General features: G+C 37.7%; 1 protein-coding gene across 1 annotated transcript in view; it reads right to left on the bottom strand.

Moving 5' to 3' along the window:
* The window catches only part of LOC123544916 (N-terminal kinase-like protein), a 62,051-nt gene extending 46,314 nt beyond the window's left edge, over positions 1-15,737 (bottom strand). Inside the window, exons 1-4 of the mRNA XM_045331072.2 lie at positions 15,509-15,737; positions 6,147-6,206; positions 5,633-5,713; positions 654-776 (exon numbers count right to left, since the gene is read on the bottom strand). Of these exons, the coding sequence (XP_045187007.2) occupies positions 654-776; positions 5,633-5,713; positions 6,147-6,206; positions 15,509-15,622 (378 nt within the window). The 5' untranslated portion in view covers positions 15,623-15,737. The remainder of the gene's footprint in view (positions 1-653; positions 777-5,632; positions 5,714-6,146; positions 6,207-15,508) is intronic.
* Between the last annotated feature and the right edge of the window lie 5,385 nt (positions 15,738-21,122).

Below are 21,122 nucleotides of genomic sequence, written 5' to 3' on the forward strand. Positions count from 1 at the left end.
TAGACATAATGTAAAAGTACACAAAAACTTTGACAAAGCTGCAGATAGAGACATCAACGTAGGGTTGAGTAGGATATCTCTCCATAAACTTTGTATACTCAACCCACTTGCATTATTTCTCAATATTTCCTCTCTGGCACTGCCAAAATTATTCTCCGCTATTTTCTGCAGATAAACCAATTTTTTTTATAATAGTCTAATATGCTGAGACTAAATTTGACCATGTAAACTGGCCCAAAACTTTCTTTTCCCTTCACTGTACAGGGGTCACGCTGTCGATCGCCACTCGAGCCATTTGCGACAAAAAATTAAATGTGGCTCCGAAAATTGCTTAAAAAATCTTCTTTATTGGCATCTTTATTTTAAATGTGATTTTCAAAAGTCTTTTTTTATTAAATGGCAGATGTTTATAACAATAATAATTTTAGAAGTTGACAAAAATTGATATTTCTCAATAGCTTTTTAAAGGGGTAAAAAGATTTAATAAATACATTAATTTCTTGAGTGGTGTGAGTACTTTGGTAGTCGTACAAGAACGTTAATGCTATGCACTTCGCAGTTGTTTGCCTAAAAAATTTAATGTTTCGGAAAAAGCAGTGGCTCAGAGAAAAGAAAACCCAGTGTGATCCCTGCTGTACTACTGTGATACATACCGTAATTTTATGGAGCCCCCATGAAATTGCCAGCTGATTTTGCCTTTCTGAAGCATCGTTGTTCTCTATGTATGTTGACAAGGGAGTGACCGGCTCTGTGGCTATGTATATCACTTTATCTGTCTATAAAAAAGTTATTAAAGTACCGGTAATGCTGTTTGACACATTATACATATTACAGATATTGTAGGTCATAGGTTCACTGTTATGACTGACTTCAGAAAACATGTCTAATGTCATTTTAAGGTCATTTGTGTTCTACCTCTGATTCAAGTCATAAAGAAACCAACTACTAACAGAGAACAAGACAGAACAAATAGAGAATATTTGTTTGTTTCAGTGTAAGATTGAAATATCTTTCACAAGTGAACACCAGATGTCATAATGTAATACATTTGTATTTTCAAGAATGGCACAGCCACGAGTGAAAATACAAGATATGGTGTACATGAGTGAAAGATATTTTGATCTTACATGTCAAACAAACAAACTTTCTTTTTAAATCATGTTTTGACATAATTTACCCATTTCATAGTTTCTTACCAGTGAAAAACATATTTGATATTTTTCACTGCGAAAATACCAGACATATCTCACTCTAATTTTTCTGTAATTCACTACATAACATGTAATAAGTAAGGAATCCAGAAACAGTGGTACAGTAAATTAACCACCATATCTAAATAAAATACTGTAGAAATGGTATTAAACCCATCCAAACAAACCAAAGCATTCCTTGTGTAGTGACCTCTTACCAGGTATAAACAAGTTACTAGGTTTTAAAGTAAATGAAAAATCCTTTGCTGAGGCTGTTTTAAGCATGTATCAAAAAGACTTAAAATTAGAAACTGATAACAGCAAAATAGCTTTAGTTTAATGCACTTTAATGATGTAACAGTAAGTTAATACTTAAATGAAATTACAGGGTCACCCATGTTACTACCAGTATTTTTCTACAGCATTTCACGATGCAAGACTGATGACAAAAACAAATTTTGTTAGATCTTCTTCATTTCTTTACAAGTGTCACAGCTGTTTATACTTAAAGGCAGAATAAATACAGAAAAGTCAATTGCATTTACCTATGCAACAAGTCTAGCTTGTCCAGCTAGAAATACTGGGGGAGAAGTTCAAGTCTGGTCCCTGATTAAGGAAGGTGTTCTTAATCAAGATGTAACAATGACACTATGGTTAAAGTAACTCATCTCAATTTTTTCATGTAAGGGATGTTTCAGGTAGCTTGCTGGGAACAAGAAAGTACTGGTTCAAGAAATAAGGTAAAATTGTCAACTGCTTTACATATATAATTTGTTGAAAATGCAAGGGTGAAAGTATGGAATATTGAAAATCCTGAAAATTTTGCTGGGGGCCGCGGTGGGTCCAGGGCAAAGCCCTGGTAAGAGCCCCGGAAGCTCCTGAGAATAAGTGATTTTGAACGCTTAGAACAGCCCTATTCTAGCCTTATAATTTTTATGTGTGCCAAAAATTTACTAATTATAATGCACAAAATGCATGATTTTCAGTTAACAGTAACTTTTCTAAGTCAAGGACTTGTTTCAACAATATACCCTCAACATATTTTTGTAAGATTCAGACTGAAACAAGCTTCAAATTCTAGCAATATTTTTATTTTTTCATGTAATAAAATACCAAGAGAATCTTGACTAAACTGTGAATATCAACAATCTCATAAATTTTAACATTCCTAGTATATAGTTAAAACTTTGCCAGACTGCATTGAGTATCAAGACGAATGGTCTTCACAGCAATCTAAAACTCCGGCGTGTTTTTTTTTACCATAAAAATTGTTACAGACAATTTTCCAACTTCAAAACAGGTTTGTGTACAATTTGTTGCCATTTTGGTAAAGGGAAGCTACTCTCCGCGCTTACTGTCTATGCTAAAATCTTAGATTGCCGTTACGCTCCGTAAAAGATCGAGAGGTTTATATTTCTTTCAAACAAAATAAATTTCGTGTAAATTTAATAGTATTTTGATGAAAGAAATATAAAAAAAATCACAGATATTATGCTACTATTAGATATCGAATATTATCTTTAACCAAGATCAAACTGTGAACAACAAAACTGACACGAGGTGACACGTTAATTGCCGGAAATTACTTGCCATTTGATGGTAACAAAAAAGGGGATCACACCTTTGGTTATCAGTTTTAATTGAGAAGCTCATGCCATTTTGTCATTCTTGTGGTGAAGTCACGCGAAACTTAGCAATCACGTGAAACAGCTGTCAAAATGTCATAAAAATATACTTAATTATTATTTTGGTTATCACTATAGTGCCACAGCGGAGCTGCTTTCATTTTGATTTTCGATTTTTTTAGAATGTATTATCTCAGTATAGCCATACAATAAATTTTTAAAGGAAAGGCACCACAAAATCATGCTAAACTTGATTATATATTCCTATTTTGATGCGGCTCTATCTTATCGTAAAACTTAGCACGTTCTCTGTCTGAAAGTCCGTTTTTAAAGGAAATTTGAAGCAAGACAGCAATAATTTATTTTATATTTCATAACAAAATTTATATCTAGAATGTGCACAACGGGGACTTTCTAAATATATCCAGGATGGTAATTTAACTAACTCCGGAATTATTATGGACAATTTGTCTTTACTGTCTGCATCATTTCCTCGCATAAGACATAACTCGCAATATGGGTGACGTCTACATGTTCCTCGTGTTTGAAGATAAAATTGCATGCAAGAAATCGAGAAATGCATGCTGCAAATTCTGATGCGCGGGAACTTTTCGGCGCATGTAAAATTTATGAAAAATGTGACAGTTGTTTTCATTGGAGTACAGCGCCTACGCGAGCCAATCAAAATTGTCGTTATATATTGACGATATGCGAGATGCGCTGCAAACGGCATATGTGATAAATAGAGTCAATTGTGTTTGTCGGCGATCGTTTGATTTTTCAAGCTTTGTTGAATGATGACAATCTAACCACCCCTGGATTTAGACGATTTGGAAAAACGATCCCAGCCGATATGGAAAATCCGGAACTTCCGGAGTGGTCCGGAAAACTTTCACCCATGAAAATGTTGTTAAAGCCTAGCAATGCAAACACACAAAATAAACTAGAAAATGCTTTTGTAAAAAAGCACATGTCTCCCCAAATGCAAAGTCCTATAGGCAAGAAGTCAATAGGGGTCAGGAGCGAAAGTCAAAGAGACACTGATGGTTGGCTGCAATAGGGATCATCTACTTGGCATGTCCAGTCATCCTGCTAAATTTCAACACTCTTGGCCTAGTGGTTCTCAAGTCACTGTTCAGGCTCCTGTGACCTTGACCTTTGATCAAGTGACCTCAAAATAAATAGGGGTCATCTACTCTGCATGTCCAATCATCCTATTAAGATTCAACATTGTAGGTCAAGTGGTTCTCAAGTTATTTCCAAAAAATGATTTTACATGAACAGGCCACTGTGACCTTGACCTTTAATTGACTGAATCCAAAATCAATAGGGGTCATCTACTCTGCATGTTCAATCATCCTATGAAGTTTCAACATTCTGGGTCAAGTGGTTCTCAAGTTATTGATCGGAACTGGTTATCAATGTTCAGGCCCCTGTGACCTTGACCTTTAATGGAGTGACCCAAAAACAATAGGGGTCATTACTCTGTATGAACAATCATCCTATGAAGTTTCAACATTCTGGGTCGAGAGGTTCTCAAGTTATTGATTGGAAATGGTTTTCCATGTTCAGGCCCCTGTAGCCTTGACCTTTAACAGAGTGACCCCAAAATCGTTAGGGGTCATCTACTCTGCATGACAATCATCCTATGAAGTTTCACATTCTGGGTCAGTGTTCTCAAGTTACTGACGAAATGGTTTTCATGTTCAGCCCTGTCCTTGACCTTCTAGAGACCAAAATCGTTAGGGTCATCTACTCTGCATGACCAATCATCTATAAGTTTCACATTCTGGGTAAGTGGTTCTCAGTTACTGACCGGAAATGGTTTTCAATGTTCAGGCCCCTGTGGCCTTGACCTTTCATAGAGTCAACCCAAAATCGTTAGGGGTCATCTACTCTGCATGACCAATCATCCTATTAAGTTTCAACATTCTGGGTGAAGTGGTTCTCAAGTTACTGACCGGAAATGGTTTTCAATGTTCAGGCCCCTGTGACCTTGACCTTTAATGGAGTGACCCCAAAATCGATAGGGGTCATCTACTTTGCATGTACAATCATTCTATGAAGTTTCAACATTCTGGGTCAAGTGGTTCTCCAGTTATTGATCGGAAATGGTTTTCCATGTTCAGGCCCCTGTGACCTTGATCTTTGATGGAGTGGCCCCAAAATCAATAGGGGTCATCTACTCTTCATGATCAATCATGAAGTTTCAACATTCTGGGTCAAGTGGTTCTCTAGTTATTGATCGGAAATGGTTTTCAATGTTCAGGCCCCTGTGACCTTGACCTTTGACGGAGTGACCCCAAAATCAATAGGGGTCATCTACTCTTCATGATCAATCATCCTATAAAGTTTCAACATTCTGGGTCAAGTGGTCCTCAAGTTACTGACCGGAAATGGTTTTCAATGTTCAGGCCCCTGTGACCTTGACCTTTGACAGAGTGACCCCAAAATCAATAGGGGTCATCTACTCTTCAAGATCAATCATCCTATGAAGTTTCAACATTCTGGGTCAAGTGGTTCTCTAGTAATTGATCGGAAATGGTTTTCAATGTTCAGGCCCCTATGACCTTGACCTTTGACAGAGTGACCCCAAAAACAATAGGGGTCGTCTACTCCAGCAACCCTACAAGCCTATAAAGTTTGAAGGTTCTAGGTCAAATGGTTCTCCAGTTATTGCTCGGAAATGAAGTGTGACGTACGGACAGACAGACGGAAGGACGGACAGACGGACGGACGGACAGGGCAAAAACAATATGTCTCCTGGGGGAGACATAATTAAAAGTTTATATGGCAATATTTCAGTATGTGTCTTACCTCAATTCCATCTAAGAAGGTGAGAATGTTTGGATGTCTCAGAGTTTTAATTCTTTTGAAGGATGACCTTGCTAGTGCAGTCTGAAATGATAATGGTAAGTTTAAAATACTACATTGTAATATTTTATCTCTTCATTAGTTTGCGTTACTAGTTTATTTTATCATCAAATATTCAAGTGGCGTCATTAACTGGTACTCAAAAGATCTTTTCTGATTCAAGACAACATCTTACTGTTTCAGCAAGAGGAAAGCCAAACTAGCTGTTATGTACTAATCAGTCAACACTGAAGCAAAACGTAACAACTGGTTGTTACATGTATCATTTTTGTATGTGAGAATGTTTTCATCTAGAAAACCTTTGCCCACTATGTATAATTGTAAACAAAAGTTTAAAGAGTAAATTTCTTGTTAAATATCTCTTTTAGTTTTATGAGACAATGTCCTCTCAAATAATTCTGAAACTACCGTAAGCTAATTTAATCACTTCAACAAGCAGTTCAATTCTGAGTATTACCTGTGATTCACTGCTGGATTTTATGTCAAATACAAACACTGACACTGGTTCTCCTCCTGTCTGAAATTAAGAAAGAAATCAAATCACCAGTAGATACACATATAATTTATAACTTTCATTCATGCAATATCAAGCACCAGTCTTGGAAGTGGAACTGTGATTACAGCTGATTCAGGTCTATGGCCAAGGCATTGAGAGAAAGTATACCTTAGTATTGTAGCAGGACTGTGAATCAACCTGAAAATATATTTTCTTATGCCTGAAATGTCCATTTTCAATAGAGGTATGTAGAGGAATTCCTGAAATCAGGACCAGCAGTCATGGTGAAATCCCTTTGGTCAGTCAGAATTGTCAGACAGAATACTCATTTTTTGGGGTGGGAGGTGGGGGGTGGTGTAATGTAGATATTGTTGCAGTATGCACATAGTCTCAGCATCACCTGCCTATATTCAAAGTTTACTTTATTAAAGGGAATACCTTAATATTTTTAAGTTATGCTCTGGACACAAAATATGATGGGCAGATTTGACCTTGCTGTGACCTTGACCTTTAGCCTACCATCCTGGTTCATTTATAATGCATATCGTCTCATCACCACCTACCTACATCCCAAGCTTGAAGTTAATACCTTGAATAGTTTATAAGTTATGCCCCAGAGACAGATTCAACCTTCAAGCTCAATTTGACATCTTGACCTGGGTTCTCACTAGCAATTTCAAGCTCCCAAAGTTGAAAAAATTGCAGTCCTAACTAGACTGATGGATAGACTTGAGCGTTTCATCAAAACTTTGGCCTCTATTGCACAAACAAATTGTGGACAAATGACAGACATTTAGTGATCACAATACTTCACCTAAACAATGCTCTGGTGACCTAAAAAAGTAAAGACAGAATAGGTGAAATGTGTTTCAGCATTTCAGTTTCTGTTTTAGTACAGTCACAATTGTTCTCAGAGTCCAAGGATTCACTTGCATTGTCTCTTTTTCTTTTAACCCCTACACTAAACAATGTTTCCTGACCCAGCATTGTAACTTTTTGTTTTGGTTTTAACGCCGTTTTTCAACAGTATTTCAGTCATGTAACGGCAGGCAGTTAACCTAACCAGTGTTCCTGTATTCTGTACCAGTACAAACCTGTTCTCCGCAAGTAACTGCCAACTTCCCCACATGAATTATCAGAGGTGGAGGACTAATGATTTCAGATACAATGTCGTTTATCAAATAGTCACGGAGAACATACGCCCCGCCCGAGGATCGAACTCGCGACCCCGCGATCCGTAGACCAACGCCCTTACCTACTGAGCTAAGCGGGCGGGCTCCCGGCATTGTAACAAAATTTGAAACAAACTCTTTGCAATTTTGCAGAGAAATAATCACTGTAAAACCACAATGACAGCATCTTAAAATTACTCAAAGATTCATAATTATGATTGACCAAGTAATAAGTACCGAGAAAACAATTGAAATTACTTCAAGCGGTATCAAACACTTTATAAACTGTTGGTTTACAATCAGAGATTGTCACCTAATGACCTATGCAAAAATGCCGACAATCACATGTAATTGCATAGATCATACCTATTCCATCTTGTCTCACAGAGTAGTGTAAAAGGGTAACACTGATTGGCTATAAGCGGCTATCAATGACAAGCGGGTGACAATGCCCACCAATATTGCTCTCTGGAATTTACTGAGTATCAAACCAGGGGCTCCACTAGACAGGGATCAAATTTAACTTCTTTTCCAACTAGAAATTTTTTGCTAGTGCCATTTCTTTCCACTAGCAAAATGGTGGGTTCCACTAGCAATTATTTAAAGGTTGTTTACAAGCTAAATTTATTAAGTTGTTTTGTTGTTTGGTTTCATATAAAAGTTTTATGTTCAGCTGCGTTTCCCACTTTTTCATGGTTCGATCAGGCCGGGACTTTCTGGTTTCGGAAGAAAGAGTCAATGCACTCTATGATTCTTTGAAATTTTGGCTGGACTCGGAAGTTTTAGGTTATTTCAGGTCACTGCCCGTGATGTTGCTAGCATTTTCGGTTGCTCCGGGCCGTTTCGCCCGAAGAAACTTGTTATTTTCTCTCCATTTTCGCAGTTGTGAATCACCAACCAAAACGAAAACAAATATCGTCTAGACGCTTACTTAGCTATCCGATAATTACATTTGTATAAAGCGACAAGTGTCTACAAGCGGTCACGTGATTATCGGTAAAACAACTACCCCAAAGGAGTTTGGAGCAATGGATTTGTTGATTTTCGAAAGTGATCGCCATGATTTCCTACTCGCATTTTTTTATTCTTACTCAAATTTTGTGAGTTAGCGACCGCTAAATTTGATCCCTGCTAAACCTGAAAACCCAAGAGTCCCAGGACCCTTGGGACCAAATTTTGAAGGGTCCTTTTCCAAAATACTTAATTAGTAATGTGCAGCTGGTAATACAATATCATTAATAAAAGTTGTTTAGCTGGAGTCTGTGGCAAATTTTCACATTTAACCTGATTTTCATCCAGGGTCGTTTTTGACCACCTTTGTTTGCAACATAGCGCACATTACGAATGCATGTAAATGACATTAAACTATCAACATTGTTTACCCTTTGAAATGTAAATTTAGAATGACTTTCCCTACAACAGTGCATCATAAGTACAGGTTATAGATCATTTATTGACATTCTAACGCAATTAAATTTGCCGAAACGGATCACAGTGTTGAACTTTAAAGACAAAAGGACTTCTCACCTGATGTAATCCGTAATGAACTTCTTTGTTTGTAATCCCTACTCAATTAAAATGAATGACCAGCCGCACGTTTTAATCTGTCGCCAAACATGTGCGAGTCATCAACATCTCTAAGTTAGCTTGTGTTCATAACATCTAGCGTAACATCAAACATTAGAAATTTACTGCTGTTCCGCCTTTAGATCGCCTGTCAACGGTTGTTTAACTCTGCCTTCCATACCTTAATGCTTATGTCACGCATATCATTATTTGTGTATTGGAGATTCACATACGTGCTTTCAGTGACCGCATTGTTTATTTAGAATATATGAGTTAATCGTGGACACAGTTTTACTGTAGGAAATTAATGATAAGACAGGGATGGTTTTGGATAATTTTTAGCTGTCGCCAACACTTTCGTCATTTGGCAAAAGTTGGAGCCAAAGAGGCGCAACTAGAGCCAACATTGGTGCCAAAGGAAGATGGGAAATGAAAGTTCATTTTACCTGCATTATAAACTACAAGAACAAAAACAAATACCAAAATTCAAGTTCATTTACTTAAGTTTTATTTTCAAAACTACAAAACAAATAGAACAAGCAAATTCGATGGATTGGAATCCCCCGCCGAAAGGGTCAGAGTTGAGGAACGGCAAAAAATTATATCCAGCAAAAAGTTAAGAATGTTACCAAGAAGCAAATAATTTCATTAGTCAAAATCAAATTAAAAGAAAATGAATGGTTTGTTTGGGTGGGGGGTGGGGTGAGGATACAACAGTTTACATGTTGATTATAAATATTGACAGAAAACGAAACGCCCGCCCGCTTAGCTCAGTAGGTAAGAGCGTTGGTATACGGATCGCGGGGTCGCGAGTTCGATCCTCAGGCGGGGCGTATGTTCTCCGTGACTATTTGATAAACGACATTGTGTCTGAAATCATTAGTCCTCCACCTCTGATAATTCATGTGGGGAAGTTGGCAGTTACTTGCGGAGAACAGGTTTGTACTGGTACAGAACCCAGGAACACTGGTTTGGTTAACTGCCCGCCGTTACATGACTGAAATACTGTTGAAAAACGGCGTTAAACCCAAAACAAACAAACAAACAAACAAAGAAAACGAAAAAAAAAAAAAAAAAAAAAAAAAAAAATGGGGGGGGGGGGGGGGGGGGGGGGGGGGGGGGGGGGTGAGCAAGGTAAGGTGGTGACCAGGTGTAGGTACACAACATCACATGTTTATAATGTTTATAATAAATGTTCATGGAAAAGAATGGAAGAAGTTTAATGTTTAATGAAATTCTTCCAACTGGTTGGTTTGTTATGTACAGATTTGTGGATTTTTAAACAATTAAAGGGCAATAACTATATGGAAAATTGACCAATCGAAAAAAAACTGGAAGGGCATTGTCGCAGTATCTTGGTTCATGTCTACTTCAAGTTTGATGAAATTCTACCTGCTAGTTACTGAGAAATGGCTGCAGACGGACATTTTTCATTAAATCAAGGGCAATAACTCTGAGGGAAATTGACCTATCAAAAAAAAAACTTGACGGGCATCAGTGCAGTATCTTGGTTCATGTCTATTTTAAATCTGATGAAATTCTACCTGTTAGTTACTGAGCAATGGCTGCAGACGGACATTTTTTATTAAATCAAGGGCAATAACTCTGAGGGAAATTGACCAATCAAAAAAAAAAAACATGACAGGCATCATCGCAGTATGTTGGTTCATGTTTATTTCAAGTTTCATCAAATTCTACAGCGGCAGTTCAGACGTCCGTGGAATCGGTTACCGGGCAATTCATTTATAGAAATTGGACATATTTAAATCAATTTTGATGTAATTTATAATAAAATCAAGAAATAATATACGACTGATGCATAAGATAATGTTAAAGGAGGTTTAAGTCTGCACTCGATAAAATTATCAGCTTACAATATTGATAAATTAACGCTATGATTGGTTTGACAGTTTGAAGTTTGACAGGCGAGTAGGCGGAAGTAACCATGGATTTATCGATAATTTACATCTATTGTATTATGCCGTGTGTGCATCAAGTTTCACAACTTTAAGTAAACAGATTACATCACTCTGAAAGATTTCGCCCGGAGGCGAGAATTAGGTGGAGTGGCAGATTTTACAGCTACGATGTAAGATGATGAAGAAGAAATGTCTCGGCCCGATCTTTGCTTTGTTGTCGCCAGAAACTTTCGCCAATTAATCCAAATTAGCGCCAGATTTTGTAAATCAGCGCATCTGGCGCCATTGGCAACTGACAGCACGACCCCTGTAAGAGAATGGATTATCAAAGGAAAATGCCCACGAGTCCCGAATGACGCACAGGCAAGTACCATACCGGGTCCTATGAGCATCTCTTGAAAATGTCCCGGGTCCGGACCCGGATCAAATGAAAACCCTGGTCTAACCTTGTGTATTTGCGCACAATTCGTTGAGCTAGCTATGAGGCTTGCCTTATTTCATTATTAGGAAGCATAATAGGGGATGAAAATCCCCAAGACGGTAACGTCCGTATATAGTTATTCATCGTTGTTGTCTGCATATACAGAGGCAATTTTTTTCGATGTTTTCTGGTTCCTGTTTATGTATAGTCCGTAGACTAGTTGTCTGCTAGTTCTGACTACCATAACTTAACTGACGCTGTTTTTATTTTCTGATGGTCGCGTCCATTAAGTTCTGGTGAAACCCCATTTGGTTAAGTAACCAGTATCAAACCGCAACTTCTCGCACAGTCTCTCGTGAGAAATTGATGACATCATGCAACAGTTCCGAGCACATGGTTATTTTTGAAAATCAAGATCAAAATTTTACCTATTTATAATGTTTATGAATTTAATTTAATCATAAACATAACCATTTTCGATAAAATTCATAAAAACATACCTTAGAACAGGTTTTGTAGAAGGTTTAAGTTCTCAGAAAAAGTCAATAAATAACGATTCTATACTGCCTATTGGTTTTCAAAGTGAAGAGTACCCTGATCAGGTGACAACTGCAATGGCGGACAAGATATTGCAGACAGGGGTACCAATTTGAAACTTGTGTGAACAACTTGTGTTAAAATTATGTTGCATGGAATATTTTATGCCAGATCATAAGAATAATGGATTAGAAATATTTTAAAGTAAAGGGTATTCCACTGCATTTCATCTGATGAAATTATAGCGTGACAGACTTCTGGCATGATTCCTGGTTAGGTCTCAGTATGGGATTCGTTTCATCTCAGAGATCCGTAACAGCATTTAAACATCTCTTGAGCTGAAATTTTTTTGCCAGTTGTCTGCATGAGCAACACAGCACCCCGAATCAGTCACAGAAATTCGTAAACAGTGCCAACATGATTCTTTTATTTCTTTTTCAATTTGAACGAGTATACTATATGCAACTGAAAAACAATTTTTAAACAGGTAAAACCTCTGGTTGGAGAAATGTTGATAGTGGTGTCCCACAAGGTAGCGTGCTGGGACCGGTACTTTTTATTTTATATGTAAATGGTGTCGTAGATGGAATTAACACCAACATTAAAATCTTTGCTGACGACACAAAGTTATATGCACCAACTACAGAATCTGACCATCTTCTGACTGACTTGAACTCAATTTGCGATTGGGCAGAAAAATGGGAACTAACTTTTAATGTGAACAAATGTAAAGTAATTCATTATGGGTATGGAAACCCAGAGAAAGAATATTTTATGAACACAAACAAACTAAAATCTGATATAGAAGAAACAGACCTTGCAGTGATTTTTTTACTTTTTCTGGCAACAGCCCATGCCTTTTCAATTGGGAATTTTTAGCGCGATAAACTTCAAAACTGGGAAAAATTAACAAACCTTAATAAATAAATCATTTTGAAAAGTTTTATTTTAAGGTAAATTTATTTCATTCAAATATGCACTGAGGTTGAACAGACAGGTTATTTTCTGATGTCACAGGATCTGATGGCTCAGATAGCTTAGGGTCACCATGAGCTTCTGTTGATTTCTGAGGGTCATTTTGTGGGGACTCAGATTTCTTGGACAGATCACTTTGCTTTTCTGACGTTTGATTTGAATTTAATTTCTCTTTAACTTTACCAATTTTAAGATGTTCGAATGTCCGGAGTACCGATGGCGTGTTTAAGTTTTATTTTCTTATTATAATATTTGGAATTATGCGACATTTTTCTATAATTTAGGTAATTTTCTAACAATTTTTTTCCGACTCATTTTGACGTATTAAAAAGCGTTTTGCGATCGTGATGAAAGACATACTAAATGCCGTACTATGCCGTGACCTGTTTTATGTAAACAACGCGCTTCGAGTTGGCAACAAAATTCTGCGAATAAACCATAATTACAGTCGGAATTTTTATGATTATTTGCATCGTTTTAGTTCAACTTTCACAAGAAATCAATCTAATTGGGAAAAATCATCTTTTTTTGGGGGAATTTTTAAGCATTTTTTGGGAATTTTGACCATTTTTGTCAATTGGGAAGACGCCGAATTTCGGAGTCAAATCGGCGCAAAAAATCACTGCCTTGGAGTATTATTTGAACGCGATTTGAAATTTAGTAAACACATTTTTACTAAGATTAATAAAGCAAATAGTATTTTGGCACTTATAAGTAAATCTTTTGAATATCTTGACAAGTATGCATTCTTGAAACTGTATACAGCCTTGGTTCGACCACATGTGGAATTCGCTAATGTTGTTTGGTATCCGTATCTCAGAAAAGACATAGATAGTTTAGAAAGACTTCAGAAAAGAGCTACTAAGTTAGTGCCTTCTGTTACAAACCTTACATAATTATGAAGAACGTCTTAGGGAATTGAATTTACCAACACTTGCTCATCTTAGAATTCGTGGTGATGCTATCCAGACTTTCAAAATTGTTAAAGGTATAGATGACTGTTCCTTTGAGAAATTTTTCTGTTATTCATCATCTACAACTTAAAACTTGAAAAGCCCCGTTGTAGAACAACCTTTTGTCAAAATCAATTTTCACATAGAGCGATTGACATTTGGAATCGGTTGTCTCAAGAAGTAGTTGATGCCAAGGATGTCCATAGTTTCAAGATCAGACTTGACCATCACTGGCAGGGAGACATGCTGTACCAGTTTTGAGACCAGAATAGATGTTGTCATGGGACAACTTTTGTAACTAAGTACTCCAGGGCTTTCGACAGGTTCTGAAACTCAAGAGTCATTGACTCTTCAGCCTAAATTTTCAAGGGTCAAAATCAGATTTTCAAGAGTCAAGATCAGCTTTTCAGGGGTCAAGCTATACTGTTATTAATGCAACTCCCACAGACTTTATCTAAAACAAATACATTAGTCATTACAGATTTTTTTAAGCAATTCATATTTTAGTTGTCTTATTTTGCACATTGCCTAAAGGTGGGTGGGGTTTGATGCTTTGCATGCTTTTATTCTCGGCAAATTCTTCTAAATCAGAACTGCTTTGGCAACAGTGATCATATTTTTCTTAAATGCAGACTTTTTATTGGCTTTTTTATTTAGATTGTACTATAACAATCTTGTAACAAATGATAAAAATGTCCGAAAATGGTGTTCGTGAAAGTGACAAATGACAAGTAAACATTTAAAATCCTTGATAAAATACCTGTTTTAAATTTCATTTTTTCACCATACAACGTATAATTTCTGCTTATTTAAAGTATTAACTTTGTTTTGGCCCAAACAGCCTCGGCAATAATAATAAATATGCTATAGACCGTGATGGCCGACCGGCTCATGTAATCGTATCAAACACACAAAATAATTAACAAGTGGTACAAACACGTTAATCTAAGGCTGCATTGTTTATCAATTAACTTTTACAAATTGATCAATAAACACCTTTGATAATGATGAGGCATTATTGTACTAAATACAAACCGCGAGATGATCATGTGTCAGTTGGCGCGTGGTGTGATTGACATCTGTCAGTAGTTAATTAACATACGACGCTCCGCCTACTGCTATACTTCCGCTTGTGCAGGCGAACAATATTGAAATTCACTAGGATTTTGATTGACAAGGGGCAGAACTTTCGAACTCGAGATGCATCAAAGTAAATTTCCGCGAGTCAAGCCGACGCACGGGGCATATTTTATGCGGGTCAAATATGAGTTTTTCTCGATATTCGCGGGTCAAAACCCGGACCTCGGGTCAACTGAATGCCCTGTACTCTTTATCTGTTACCAACACAACTACCAAATTTGTTTTGAGATCTCGCAGTAATAACGTCATCAATAAAGTCCGAAAGAAGAGGGGCTTAAAAAGTACCTAGTCTTCACTACAGAGCCCAAAATCATCCTACAGGTAGTAAGAAAGTGTAAAGGCTGTCAAATTTCTGCGTGGAGTGCAAACAAACAAAAAATCCTAAATCCAGTGCGAGAACACAGCGAATGACAACACCGTGACACCAGCTTTCCATAAATTTTGCAAAGTATGATATTCGCTGTAACAGGCATGATGGCTAAAACTTTTTGTTTCAAGTGAATACGTTCTCTTTAAGTTTCACTTTCTTTTGAGTAGTGAATACTTCCATTGTAAGCATATAATAGGATATAAAAACGAAAAATCCCCATTCCAGGCGGTGCCTTAATACATATTAATACATCAAAATTTTTATTTTTACCTTTTTCTTTCCCTGGTGAAGTGACCAGACCGACTTCTCCTCTAAGCCAGGGACTCTCTCGCCGATAACATACGCAAAATCCTTTGCCGGATCACGCGAAAATATTGACCACATCTTTAAAATTTAGCTAAGTGTATTTCCATTTCTCAAAACGACTTGGAGCGCATTGATAAAGAAATTGTAAACATTTTGCGTGTCAAAAATCCCGGAAGTGACAAACCGGAAACGAAGACTACTTTTTGGTAAAAAAATAATCTGATACGGTCGCCGTAGACTGGTCCTGCGGTCAGACTGGATATCGGCACCGTGATATTTTGATGTCCGCTCCAGTGCTTTTAGCCTGTATTCACAGTATTGTGCTTGTAATGGAGATCTTGACCTTTTAACTCTCATAACGCTGCATTTCTGGCGCTGGAAGTCCATACCCCATGTCAACTCCCATTTGGCCAGTGTGTCCAGATCTTCTTGTAGAAGTTGTTCAGACGTGATCTGTCGGTATAGGATGCAGTCATCTGCACAAAGGCGTGTCTTGGAATGTATTCACGGAGGTCGTTGATGAAAATAAGGAACAAGAGAGGACCTAGGACCAATCCCTGGGGGACACCATTGACGGCTGAGGCCTCATCTGAACACTGACCATCAACTAATACCCTCTGGGTCGAAAATGTGCCCTCGTGGTGTAACTGAAGAAGTACCCATAAAATACCTTTTTTTGCACTTTTGCGTTTAAAATGGGGGCTTATTTCTTTCGCAGAATATATTTTCAGTTGTCCGATCTGGTGTCATGTTTCCTTGTGGTGTCGCGTTATCACGTTATAGAGTGTGAGAACACTGACACTGGAATGTTGAAGAGTAATTTATTAAGTAACCAAAGTCACAGAGCATGTAACCCTGGTAACCAACCGTACATAGTGGGTTACAAATGGACACACTTGTGCAGGGGTACACATTTTGGGCCATATGAGCTGGGTCCTGTCATGCAAAAAGGAGGGGGTCCATTTATGTGTTTGACCTCCTATTCCATAATGATGGTGTGGGACTCAGTCAAATGCCTTACTGAAGTCAAGGACTATCATATCCGTTTGTATCCGTTTGTCCAGGGATGAAGCCGGCTCATGAACAAGTGTTAGAAGCTGCATTTCACAGCTCTAAATCTGTGCTGGCAATCATGGAGGATATTGTATTTGTCAAGGTGCTTCAGTGTCTGGCTTACAATGATGTGCTCAAGTAGTTTGCAGCACAGGCTAGTTAGTGAGACAGATCTGTAGTTGGCAGGATCCTGTCTGGGACCCTTCTTGTAAATTGCTGTAACATTGTCTTGTCTCCAGTCACCCGGAATTTTAACCTTGCCTTCGTTGAGGGGATGCTGGAATATCATAGTCAAGATTGGTGCGGTCCTTGAGAATCCTTGCAGATATACCGTCAGGACCTCAAACTTTCCTTGGGTTGATGTGCTTCTGTAGTTTCAGGATTCCGTCCTCCTTGACCTCAGTCTTGTACATATACGGGAAGGGTGTTCCACTGGGACTGGGGATGTCGCATGCAGGATAGAAGGCACCCACAAACTGGTTACTATTCTCACAAATCGTCACCTGGGTCCAAAGTATCTCACAGTCGCTGTCAGTAGAGAGTTACCCTGGTTTCATACTTTTGTACTTGTTACTGACCAAAATGAAAACACCGCCCCTTTGCCCTTTTCCCGATCACGCCTATAAGCTCTGTATGTGTCTGGAAAAATTTCAGCACTGTGGTGAGTTGATGTCAGCCAGGATTCTGTACCAATTACAATGTCTGCTCCAATGGTTTTTAGCATGGCTTCAAATGATGATTTCTTACCAGCAGTGGATTAACAATTGAGAACAATAACATTCAGTGGAATATCATCTCGTTGTTCTTTTGCTTCGGTGAATACGTTGGTTTATAGAAAGCCGTACACGCCATAATGATATAATGGAAGTATATGGGAAAACAAACAGACCAGAACTGATCAACCGATGCAGAGCCTTACCTGGCATTAGTGATCACCACTCAATCTTCATAGAAACAAACATGTGTGCCCCACGTCGCAAACCAGTGAAGCGCACACTACTTATGTAGGGCAAAGCCAATATATATACCGTCAGGAAGAACTTTCAAATTTTATTATATATTTCATAATTATCCATTTCACTCAAATTTCTAATTTCATTTTGATATCTGTCATTTGAACACAGCGGTTGTTTTCAGTATGGGACTATTAGGAGACAGGAATAAAGCAGGGGAAAGAGTACCTTTCTTAAAAATAATTGAATGGTGCACCTAACTTACTAAGCCATTATAATGTACTTGTTGAAGGATAAAAATTAATAAACAATAATCAGTCATATAATTTGCACATTAGTCCTTTTTGTTGGAGAGGTCTAGACCTCTCCATAGTGTTGGCTTTCGAACTACAAGGATTTAGGCTAATCTACTAATTTTACGGCGTTAGATTTCACTTTCTAACGCAAATTACGGTGAGCCAGTCTGAAATGGCCCAATGCGCGTGCGCACAAGTAAGTTTTGAAATCCCCAAAGACGAAAATAATTGTTCGTTTAAAATAAAGAAATATAGTGTAATACTATTGTTACAAATGTTGGAAACGGTTCAGTTATATTTGCTATTCTTTGTTCGCGGTATTCAAAGATATGCACATGCATTGAATAACGTTAAAATATATATTTCGTTCAATTAAATAAATTTATTGTTAAACTGGCGGTGCGTTTGCCCCGTTCGTTTGGGCCACGAAACATCTGCCGGAATAAGAAGAGCTCTTCCGAGATGTTCGATTGTGCGTCTTCTGTTTTTAGAAGATCTTCTGTGTCTTCCATCCTATAGTCGGAAGTGGTAGCAGAGATGTAAATCACGTGGTCAAAACCATGGAGGTAATATAGAGATCCATCTCTATATTACCTCCATGTCAAAACAAGGCAGAAATTCGACATATAAAACTTACAAACTGAGTAATAAACTAGAACAAATAAAATGTTTAGAATTTCTTTTTCAAATAGCACATTAACAATGAAAATCTCTGAAAAAAAAACATTTAAAAAAAGAATGATATATTTTTCACTTCCGGCAGACGTCCTTCTTCCAAGCTTTTCTAAAGCTTCTCGGAGCCCAAACGAATGGGGCAGTTGACAAACAAGCTTGTCAGGCGAGGTTCTCGCAAAAATGGTAAGATGCCAGTTTGGCAGCTTTCACCAGGGCCAAGTTCGGACTTGGAGCCAAAGACTTCAGTGTACAATTAATGCAGTGGTAGCTTTTGAACATTTGTAAATGAAATTCAGTAACTAGGAAATGCTTAAGTCTCTATAACAGTCATCGGATTGGCGGAGGTTGATCATATCCTGAAGATGACTTATTAGTCTGCAATTTTTACTGTTTGCATTGTTTTCGGTGCTTCCGAGGGATCTACTTTCCAGATTTTATTTACTTCACAACAGCGGGTGTTAAGTGCTGTGTGGCGGCCGTAAAAAGTCGCCCCGACTTCATCTCAGTGTTGTTATATTTTCTGGTCCTTCGGGATCATTGATTTCAACTCATTTAGATTTGAAGATTGAATACTGCTTAAGCCGGTGCTAGGGGGCGTGGGCAGTGTTGCATTTTCATTACTACTCATGAACAGAATCAAACCGAGTCTGCAATTTTTACTGTTTGCATTGTTTTCGGTGCTTCCGAGGGATCTACTTTCCAGATTTTATTATTAATTTTGAGATCATTAGGTCGTGGTTACAGTGACCTGGAACAGGAAAACAGTTTCCAGACTATAACCCAAAGAAGCTTGGGCCTACGATCTAAACTTGATACGAAGGTTGGCCATCACCAACAGAATGATGACCCCTAATAGGTCACAGTGATCTGCATCAGGGAAACTGTTTTTCGTTTATAGCACAACCTATCATATAACCAGATCTATGTCCCTGACATAACTTTAAAAGAAGCAACACTGTACCTCTCCTAGGTGTCTATTTTAAAAGAAACCTACTTGTTATTATTATTTTTTGCAAAATCTATTAATTAAATACATGTGTAACATATGAGCAATTTTTAGCTAACCAGAGCACGAAACGCTCAACATGAGCTAGTATGATCACTTTCCGTCGTCGTATGTCATCCATCCGTGATTTCATTTAAACATTTAATCGGAATGATAAAACAGTTAAAAAATGGATCTTTGCCTTACTATTTTATATTTATCACTGAGGGGATTTTACCTACCTATCGAGGGGATTTTGACTACTCCATCAATATTGCCAAGGGGATTATGACCACCCTGTTGTTCCATTTGAGGGGATTTTGACCATTGTGTCATTTTTCACTCAAGGGAGTTTTTGGTATACACTTTAATATTATGAACGGTAATTGTTTCTTGCAGCAAATGAATGTTTGACACGACGTAGAAAACCTTCGTAAAAATTGAAGTCTATTATGTCAGTTATTACCTGTAAAATTTAAGCCAGTAAACAAATTAAACTACTATCAGTGACAATTCAAAGAGTACATAAGAAACGACTGCACAGTATGATCGGTCGAAGTAAAATTAGACAAATTATGTCATTTACGTCGATTTCTAATGATTTGTGAGCTAAAAGATTTTGTATAATGATTACTGCATAAATGATGCATATAAATATACATTATGAGAAATTAAGCAGTTGTTTTTTATCGTTGAAAAAGGTAATACTTGAAACACATGTACTACTTACTGTAGGGATTTTAAGGAGGCTACAACGCGTACGGTAACATGTATACACATGCTGAAGTCAAGCAACCACGTACGCACTTTGTTAAAATGAACCAATCCCCGATGGCTCGAAAGGCCGATAACTCTAACAAATTTTGCCGGTCCCGTCAAGTTCGAGCGAACAAAGTTCGACTTTATAAATAACTAAGGTGCACTTAGGGGTTCTAAGGGACACTCATGATCACTAAAAACTGGGCGTATAAACAAAACCGCCCGGTATTTATTAAATTCAGATTTATTCAAAACTGCTATAAGAACCTGAAAAGCAACCAAAAATGCAATAGTAAATAATACGGTTTAAATAAAAAGTAAATATGAGAACAAGAAGGAGAGCAAAGGAGACTTATTATGTTCGCAGTATGATTTGGATAAATCAAAACTTGTAAACCCATTTGCCACCATCAGCAAAAATGCTGACCACTGTAACTATTTAAAAGCATACAAATTGAGTTATTTTACTCCAACTCACGTAAATTGTCCTTAAAACATCCTCAACAGTCCTAAGCGGTCCTTAGTGATATTCACAATTCAATAGGGTCCATTCAGAACAGTCCTGAAGTCATGAAAGGGAGGAATATCTGCTGTAGCGGTTGACATTTGATTCCAGTCTCTTCTGGTTCGGGAAAAGTGAATGTTTCTTTGTGCTGATAAATGCCGGAGGCTGGTAAAAAAAGGTGGTCAAACTCATGTCCTCCTGTCGTTCGGTTGATCTTTGGGTGCCACATATATAAAAAAAACAAAGACAAATATCAAACAGGGAATGCCACGTATCAAAAACGCAGCCTCCCCGAAACGAAACCCACAGCACGCAGACGTGCACACACACACACACGCACACACACACACAT

This window comes from Mercenaria mercenaria, chromosome 1, assembly GCF_021730395.1.
Source record: "Mercenaria mercenaria strain notata chromosome 1, MADL_Memer_1, whole genome shotgun sequence".
NCBI lineage: Eukaryota > Metazoa > Mollusca > Bivalvia > Venerida > Veneridae > Mercenaria > Mercenaria mercenaria.